Raw genomic sequence first — 9,944 nt, forward strand, 5'->3', positions numbered from 1 at the left:
TGAGACAGAAGAATTACATATTTGTTTGATGTGCTTTTAATTGAAAAATCTAGAAAGAAAAGCAACAAAGGTGAGTAGGAATGCAGTGGGAGTGGTTTTATCAACACAGAGGCAAAGATTTGGATTGGATTTCATTAGCTGATTACTTTGTTAAGCTGCATCTGTGAATTGTTTGTCCAAAACTACATTTGGAAATAGTGTTGTACGTGTTTATGTTTATCAGGAAAAGGCTACAAGGAAACAGATAAACAAAATGGACCCAAACCACAGTCATTGTTTTTTATTCCCACATAAAACCAGGTTTGTTTGGATGAATTAATCAATGCTCTTTATATTTCCCTTTGGCTATTTTTGACTGATATTAGAATTGGATGATTGAGTTGTAATTTTGTTTCCCCCTGTTTTCTTTCTCCTACTGCTTAATATGGTCAGTCCTGTGAATAAAAAAACACTGCATTCCCAAAACTATAAACCTGCTGCCCTCCTTTGCAATGCTGAGTGTGAACCTGCAGATCCCAGTGTTAGGGCTCAAAGAGAACATAAGCTGCTCGTTACAACTTGGAGGTAAGCTGCAGAACATCTCCTCGACAAAGTAACGGACCGCCACACGCATGTCAGCTCCATGGGTGACAACTAAAGCATGGATAGGTATGCTCCTGACTCCATCATCAGCTTCCCCCGCAGCAGAAGGCGACTCTGGCGAGGCAGCTGCGGAGGCGGCATTCTGCCCTCCATTAGGCCAGTGTTCGGTGCCAATCTGGTATACCATTTTCTCCATGAACTTTTGGACCCGCTCCTTCACCTAAACAAAGTGCAAACAGTTAAAAACATCTCCCCTAGAGCAGAAAAACACAAAACAACTCAATCATGCAGAACAGAGGTGGGAGACTGTCTGCATAATCATCATCTCAACATGTGTTGGAAATAAACTGGGCTGGACTATAATGTATGCAGATCCTGGAAGTAAATGCAGACATGTCTGTAATAGAACACCTTTACCTCTGACGCCACAGGCTCCAACCCACACAACCTCAAACAGAACCAAAGCAAAGCTAAGAAGTGACTGTTTAATCGGGACAGTGACGTACTTTGATTCACTGATTCACAACTTGAGCTCTGAAGGCGGACAGAAAAGAATACAATCACGGCTCAAAGCACATCACCTCACCTGCTGCTGAGTCTCCCCCTCTGGAGGGGTGAAGTCTGGGAAGGACTGCCCAGCTGCCCTGGCCATTTCTTTAAAGTCCACCACCCGTCCGCCCTCAGCAATCCCAAAACTCTAGGAAATATCACTGCATTTTAAAAAAAACCTAAAGCTTTAACATATTTCAAATAAATCAATAACCAGGCAGATTTATTTACTGTGAAAACAACCTACTTTTTCTTTAAGCAAAGGGTCACACACCATTCGTAGACCCAGACAACTACGGTTTTGCTGCATGATCTTTTCAGCGGTCTGGAAGTCAAACAGAACCAGACAGTAGGAGAAACTAGTACAGAGCTTAAAATAGGGGCTTGCAAAGTAATCACTATTGGTGAGCATGTTTACAATAGTTTTCTTTAACCACAAATGTGCAGGTTTAGCTTTCAAGCATGTTGCCTTTCACAGACCACCTTCTCCTACAGCATGATAACTTCTGGATTTCTTTACGTCACTCTTCAGTAAAGAGTCAGTGAGCAGAAGAGGGTAAAACATCTATGAAGCTGAAATTAAGTAGGAGTAGCACTACCTTAACATATTTAAATTTTAAAAATAAACAAACAGCCAAAGAAACCACTAAAAGGTAAAACAAAGCAGTTGGTAAAATGGCTACTAAAGCACTGAGGAATGATCATAACAGCTGATTTAATATTTTTTTTTAAATCATTTGATTATAAAGGCAGAAATGTAAAGTGGTGTTCAAGTTCTGCTATTTTAAAACAATTCTAAAAGAAAAAGTAAAACATAATTAAAATTTTGGGTAGATTAAATATTTTTTCAATTCCTTTTTTTCAAAGATAAACCTTATGAAGCCAATATTTACAGTAGGTATTGCATATATGCCAGTAGGGAGTAAAGTACTGTCATAGAGAAAATAGATTATTGTTTACTGTCAGTAATAAAACTGCTCCCACATGTTAATGTTTTTTCCAAAAAGTTACTCAAGTAGATGTAACTATTTAGGTCAATTATCCTTCCTTGTTCTCAGCTAACAGTTGTCCTGTGAGCAGATTCCCTCTCCTGAGCTGAGCATCTCTGCAGCTCCTTCAGAGTCACCCTGGTCCTTGGCTGCCTCTCTAATCAATGCTCTCCTTTTCCAGCCTGTAGGATGAGGTAGACGTCCATGTCTTGGTAGGTCTGCAGGTGTTCCATCCTCTATTTGAGTTCAGATGATGGATTGAACGGAGCTCTGGGAGATGTATAATAATTGGTAGATGTTTTTTAGATCCTAATCCTGCTTTAATCTAAAATAGAACTTCCTCTCTGCTAGATTCCTTGGTCTTCATGATGCTGCTTGTTCTGAAATCAGCCTCCAACACCAGAACCCAAATCACTGCAGCTGTACATGTAGAGTTTATTTGGTGACCATGTAGGATGTTGTATTGAGAGGAATGAGAATAAAAGGACCGAATACAAATTTACATTATACTGTTCAAATCTATTTTTCTAAAGCACACTCAAGGTTTTGGGGGAAAATGTTTAGGAGCATAAATAAAATTTCCATCCATAGAAAGGCTTGAAATGATTTCACAACATTTCAACAGTATCTCTCATGGCTACAGATACATGCACCCTCAAACTCACCGCCTTCCATATGCTCTCATATATGGAAGCGAATCGTTACCATATTTAAAATGAAAGAGCATTTTCAGAAATTCTTTTTCATTTTAAGAATGTGGCTGCATTGTTTGGCTCATAAATGGAACTAGTAATCAATAATCCTGTTTGCATTTTCATTTTCTTCTTCAACACTGCTCATCCTTTTACTTAATTAAAATGAAAAAGAAAAAGACATTTGAGATTTATTTTTCAAAATGTACCCCAGCAAATTTATACCAAAATTCAATTTGAAATGTAAAATTTGAAAATGAAAAAGCATTTCTGGAAATGCTTTTTCATTTTAAATATGGTAACGATTTGCTTCCATACTCATAGGCCCTATGCAGAGGTTTATCTTTTTTTTGGCCCTATCAAAGTGAGATTCAGTTTTTTTGATCCTCATCTTTCCCCGGTCAGTGCAATCTACAGTTTTCTAACCGAAGGGCAGCCTCAGGCTTCAGAAAATCACAAAATGCTCACTGTGGTTCTGTGAAACAGCAGATACTTTCTAATCTCTCTTCCTAATCCATCTTCAAATTAATAATAAATATCTGAACTTTATTGATCTCACATTGGAGAAATTTACCTCTGCATTTAACCCATCCCCTTGGGGAGCAGTGGGCTGCCATTGTGGGAGCAGTGTGGGGTTAAGGGTCTTGCTCAGAGACCCAGAGTGGCAGTCTGTGGGAGTGGGGCTCGAACCACTGATCCCTGTTTATTCACTGGATTGCTGATTGGCCGAAAAAAGTGAAGCCATCATCCGCCATGCTGGTACTCCACACTCCCACGGAGACATGCAGTAAAAATGCCTACATTGTAGCATTTGGCTGCAAGCAGTCTGCTGGCTGTAGGAAGACAATTCACAGGTAATTTCACAGTCAGTGGATGTACTAACCAAGAAAATCCATATTTACATTATAGTATACTATGTAGCATAACATTAGTCTGACTATCTTGGACTGACTTGAAGATATTGACTAAATTAGCCATTGAGATTGTGTCTAACGTAAGAAAACAGAAAATAGAGTAAAAAGGAGTAATTCACTGTGAAATTTCAATGTAGTAATTTTCTGATGATGCTGTCGTTTTTGTAGCGTTTGTTGTATTTCTCATTTGAAAAAGTCATGTCCTGAAATATATTGCATGTTATATTGACAGAAAAAAAAAAAAACTAAAACATTTGACCCCTATATATCTATCGATATATATAGTTATAGTAGTTATATATAGTTATATATATAGTTATATAGTTATATATAGTTATATATAGTTATATATATAGTTGGGATCTGGAGGCTTGTCACCTTTCTCCACCAGAGGGAGCCTGAGATCTTCCTCCTGAGGGCGTGAGCTGACTTCTGCACACCTGTTTTCCATCTGCTCGTCTGGAGGCCTTCTTAGGGAGGAGGAGGATGACACTTCCATGCCAGAGTGTTTGCCAGTAATTAACCTGACATATCTGGTTATCTGTCAACTCCTGGAGAAAACTCTCGCTGCCTGGAACCTGCCTGTCTGCCCTATGCCTCAGCCTCCGCCCTCAGCCCTCAGTCTGCCGATCAGCCTCTGGACCCTCAAGGTTCCCCCCCTGCCGGTCAGAATACCCCCTGAACAGTTGCTTCCCTCCCATGACCAGCCTGACGAACCAAGACCCAGTTTCTCCCATTTCTCTGAAAACATTAATGTCAATAAACCTTTTCCCCTGTCCCTGGAGTGTTTCTGCATGTGGGTTAGAAGATTAGACCCCAACATGACATATATAGATGTTTGAGTTGCTTTTTTCCCGTCTATATATATATATATATATATATATATATATATATATATATATATACACACGTGTAAGATGTAATTACCGTAACAATGTAATAAGTACATGTATATTACATGTACATCATCAGTTTAGCACTTTTACCGCATCTGTATTATTATACTCCTATAACAGATACATTTTATTGTGATTGATCTGTATAATATGTTATATTACATGATTTATAGACTTCATAATGACTATGCAATGTGATGTGCCTAATTTTTTCTTTTTAAGTATCCCTTACGAAAAAGTAGTTTATTCAAGTATACTAAAAGTGTACTAATTTCATCCTTAAAACCACTTAGAGTTTACTTATTCTAAACTATATTTCATATACTTAACAATAGTATAGTCAAGTGTACTTGACTATACTAGTTTTTACTTGATTGTTTACTAAAGTATACTTTAGTAAATTTAAAAATGTCCCAATTTAGTTCGAAGAAGCATTACTTTAGTAATACTTCAAGTACACTAAAAGTACATTGCTCAGTATACTTTCTAAACTTATACTTAAGTATTCTTAATAGTATTTACTTCAAGTATAGTACTTTTTGCTAAGGGATAAGTTACTATGAAACAGCAAGTGTTTGTCAAAGTGATGAATTTATATTTATTTTAAAAGTCTTAAGTCCCCCTGAAAATAAGAACATCATCTTTTTTCGGTGCTGTAGCGCACATATTGTTTACATTGCAACTGGTCTAACTAGGGAGTACCAACATGGCGGCTGGTGGCTTTACTTCAACCCCGTGCTACCAACGGGCAATGAAGTGAATAAATAGAGATCAGTTTTTCGAAGTACTCAGAACCTCAGCTCTATACCCTAACCAATAGGCCGCCACTCCCCAAATAGACAATTCATTATCGCTCATGGATTTTCTGAGGTTATATTGATTCAATTATTTATTTAACGACATTAAAAAGAAAAGAGCCTCTCGTTAGAAAAGTAGTAAGTGGTATAATCCTGCCCTCTTGTGGTGAAAGTATGGTCCAACAGCATACACTACACTGATCAATAGAAGCAGTTTGACTACATGATGACACTATAAAGGTAAGCTCTGCACTGGTGGTCTTCATGTGAACTTGTACTCTTCCGGACACCTGCTGCATTACTTTAAGCGACAGTCAGGCAGGATTATAGCTGTTTCTTTTGCCACACCCTTCTGGTTCTGCGAAGCAAGAAAATCATTATTAGGCTGCAAGGACTTACTGTCGAACAAGCGTGAGTCCAAAGCGCAGCGCGTCCATTCTGTGGATAGCAGAGAGGCGCATTAGAGACACACAGTTACTGTGGCCAGACTTGGTTCAGCTGTGGGTAGAAGAGCTCATGTAGACAGGACAGATATCACATGTCAGATAAACAGGTGGACAGTCTGTCCATATCCAACATCTCTGTCGGTGACACTGTTCCCCCTTAAAGTACAGCAGAGCATGGCTGTGAACTGGATGGAAAACCCTTCATGTTTTGAAAATAAACTCTTATTTGGTGGTGTTCATTCATTTTCAATCTAGAGCAAATACTCTGCAGGACCACTTAAAGCTGCATATAACATGGAGAGGATTTAATAGAATAACCTGTTCTCCAAACAGGTGATGTTATTTCGCTCTATAATCTGCTCAGGATTAAGTGAAAGTGTTGCACAGAAGTTCCTACCAGATACCCAAAGACCCATAACATTTCCCAGAGCATCTTAATATTGATTCACAATGAAACCATGCTGCGTTAAAATGTGTCAGTCCTTTTTCATAACTTTTAAAAATCCTTTCGGATGCTTCTTACAAATAGATTTCTTGGTTAAATTATTCATTAAGGTCCTAAATGATGTTTTTAAAGTTTTTTAAAGTAAACTATAGGCATGCATGATGAAATATTGCCTTTGGCACCATGCCACTTCTGGTGATAACACCTCGTGAGCATAGCTGGACAAAGTTTTAGACCCTTTACAGAAATGATCCTGCTCTGACTCACATCAGTGCTTGCTTATTGAAGAAGGTGGGCATGTTGTTTACTGGGCAGGCACAGCACAGTCAAAGGGGGCTTCCTGGAAGGAGCAGGTCAACACTTTCCTACATAGGAGGATTATTGTGTTTGATTTTCCAGGACAGTACGGGGGCTGCTGCTCAGAGAGCAGAATTTATTGTGATTTTTCCAGACATACACGAATAAAACAAAATGAAAAACAGCCAAAATTACTTTAATCCCCATCTGACAAAGATTTGAATAATCTGGGGATTAAATGTAAAAACAAGCGAGGTTTCCTGCCAAGCCTTAATTTTTACAATGAAGTGGCAGATTTCTGGACCAACCGTCTTCCTTGGAAGTTCAGCCACTATTAGTATTAGGTTCTGGAGTCGGTTGGAGGCTTTTTTGGTGAATATCACAGCTGTCTGAATTTGGGCTGACATATACCAAAACTTCTTTTTAGGTCTGGTTAGTCATTATTTTACTATTTTTATTTATTTATTTTTAATTTATCAGGGGATCTCAGGTAGATGCGCTAAATTATTCTAATATGAAAAAAGTAAAATCTGATAGTACTAATTACTCTTGTTTAAAAACCAATAGGAATTATGCAGGTTTTTTGCTAGGACATTAGCCCTGCTCTGTGGAGCCTTATGATATGACAACTGTGCAGAACTTTTTTGTATCTGCTGACTCAGCCATTCAGACACTTAAATTCCCATCTAGACCGATGTATTGATCCAGATCCAGTCAGTGTTGAACAAAGGCGTGGGAACCAGTGAGCTGATGTGGTGTCACACCCTTTAAAGCAGACGTTTATTGAGCAAAGGTTGTGCAACAGACATCTGAGGTACATGATTTGAGTTACAACAGTGGAGGAGGGACTCCAGGGGAAATCTGCACCATTCAAACGTCCAGATATCTGAAGATTTAAGACCGAACAAGACAAGATAGGTAAGGCTGTTCCATTATTGCAGACCAAACAATACTCTGTCACATACAGAATTCATATTTATTTATGACATTCATGGTGATCATGGACATGTAAAGCAAAAACTGCACTTTGGCCATCCTGGGGAATGCATCTTCCCCTCTGTAGCACATATCAAGTCAGATGTAGCACCAACAAAAATGACAAAAATGAACATGCATGATCTATCAAAAAGTTGTGTTCCCTCCCCCTTCCCAGTATGGTTTGAGTCCAGGTAGAAACCTTGCATATTTCCTGTTTCCCATCTCTTTGAGGAAGTTGATGCCTGAATAAAAAAAAGCGTGAATCATCCGAAAAAAGATGGCATGTTTCCCCAAATAGATCCTGCTTTTCTTCCATTCCAGTATATGCGATGGATGTGTGTTTCATTTTGTCCAGTAATCCTGAGGTATACAAGATACCACTGATGCAGAATGTGACGGATACAGAACAGCAAAACAGAAAACAAAACAGGGGGAATGAAACGTACTATCTAACTGTACAAGGAACATTTCCAGTCGAACACTCATTTCACGTTCTTCCAAAACCATCTACTTTGTTTCTGGATGTATCTCTTAAGCAGTAAATAATTATATTATAATACAAATGTTTATAAAATAGCAGCACACAAGTGACATCACGACTAGGTAATGTTAATTTTTTGTATAAATGAAACAAAATCATAGCTCATAGCAGCGCAAAAAGACAATAAAATATTGACACTTTTTTTTGTTGATGTCTTCAAACCTCCTCGGACCTCTCTTCACTTTGGAATACAGTATCTCTAACTTTTAAAACCCCTTACAGTGGGTCTGATACCCCCCACAACAAAAACAGCTGTGGTGTCGACACATAACATGCAACAACGAATCTGCAGAAAAGATAAAAGAAAAAAAAAAATCACAACATAGTTGAGGAGAGAGCTTGCGTCAGACGAACAGAGGCTAACTGAAGGTGTCCCCTGCAGAAGCAGAGGGGTGGGGGTGTTCAGTTTCACTGGAACACATTGGGGTGCCACATTCTGTCTTCTGACTAATAAACACACACTCAGCAAAATCACATACAGTCATAAAAAAATAAACCAAACATCAAGTCAAAGACAGCTCTCTGTGGCTGGATCATGTCTCTGCACTGTTAGCTCCCTCAACCCCCCCCCCCCGGCATTGGATTTAAATTTAAAGCAGCGAAGCTCACAGGGGCCCGATAGGTTCACCGACTCAAGCCACACACATCAGCTGAAGGTGTTAACGTTGCAAGCATCACCGCGCTTTGACAAACATGTGCAAATACTGAATCCCAGACAACACGTGTATTTGGGCCCCATAAGGATGGGTCAGCGGGCCTGAGCTCAAAATATCAGCAAATAGATCCACATAAAGGACACATCAGGGACCCACATGGGTTCCACTTTTTGCCCACGCTGCAGGAATCAACCTGGTGCTAATGTGTAAAGGACAATCCAATCCAGACTGCATTTTAAGGGCCCTTCCTCCCCATCTGGGCAGCTAACCTAATGATGCCTGGGATCTTACAACCACCTGTCGTGTAGCTCACTGCTTCCTCGCCTGGCCCTCTGTGGCTGTGACAAGGATAAATAAAAAGAAAAATTCAAGTAAAAAAAAAAAAAAAAGAATGAATTTCTTGTCAGCGGAAAAGAGAAGCAAAGACCCCGGGTCACAACCTGGACCAAGAATCAGAACTCCGTGTGAATGTTTGAATCGATATTTATTCCCCTCAATCATCAGGAATGTTTGTTTAAATAGGAATGTCCCCTAAATGTAAAACTGTATGTTTTAAATTGAAGTTCTGTCTGATGTTTTGGAAACCAGCCCAACGAAGTAAACCAAAGGAAGGGCTAACGAGGAATAAAAGACCCATTCACCTCCAATCCCAACCCAAAAGGCTGTTTAATGTGACTCATCTGGTTCTCAAAGTGCTTTACTATAGACGTTTATAAAGGGGAGCTGGAATGAACCCCATATGGGAGCCCGCCCCCCTCCAAAAAATAGTTGATCCTTACATCTGCTTTATCATACAGTCTGAGTTACTCATCTGCTCTCCTCAAAAATAAAAACCAGAGAACATCTGTTGTTCCACCAGTGATGTAATGTTAGACATCCTTAACAACGCAATGATTCCACCTCAAATATTAAATTCGTATGAGGCTTGTTTTAACATCTCCTCCACAGCAGCATGCTCCTGCACCACCATAACCTTCTCTGTACAACCATAGTGACTTCTTCACTCTTTAGGGTATCACACCTCACTCGTCTTTTCAAGTTTTGACTCGAAACCTTTAGGACATGGATCCCCGATGCCATACATGGATTTTTACTGCTCACACAGGGAACATCACCTCACAGCAAACAGAGGAAGTATTAGCTGGATTTCACCTTGTCAATA

At 39.3% G+C, this 9,944-nt stretch overlaps 1 protein-coding gene across 1 annotated transcript; it reads right to left on the reverse strand.

Annotated features, from left to right (window-relative positions):
• Positions 1 to 265: 265 nt before the first annotated feature.
• tigara (TP53 induced glycolysis regulatory phosphatase a) lies at positions 266 to 5,881 on the reverse strand (the record flags this gene model as incomplete). The annotated part of the gene is made up of 4 exons (XM_038293946.1): positions 266 to 802; positions 1,169 to 1,279; positions 1,379 to 1,456; positions 5,819 to 5,881. Coding segments are annotated over 4 exons (642 nt in total), but the record flags the coding sequence as incomplete, so codon positions are not given.
• Positions 5,882 to 9,944: the final 4,063 nt, after the last annotated feature.

The sequence above is a fragment of the Cyprinodon tularosa genome, unplaced genomic scaffold (genome assembly GCF_016077235.1).
Source record: "Cyprinodon tularosa strain WSP-4 unplaced genomic scaffold, ASM1607723v1 ctg332, whole genome shotgun sequence".
Lineage (NCBI taxonomy): Eukaryota > Metazoa > Chordata > Actinopteri > Cyprinodontiformes > Cyprinodontidae > Cyprinodon > Cyprinodon tularosa.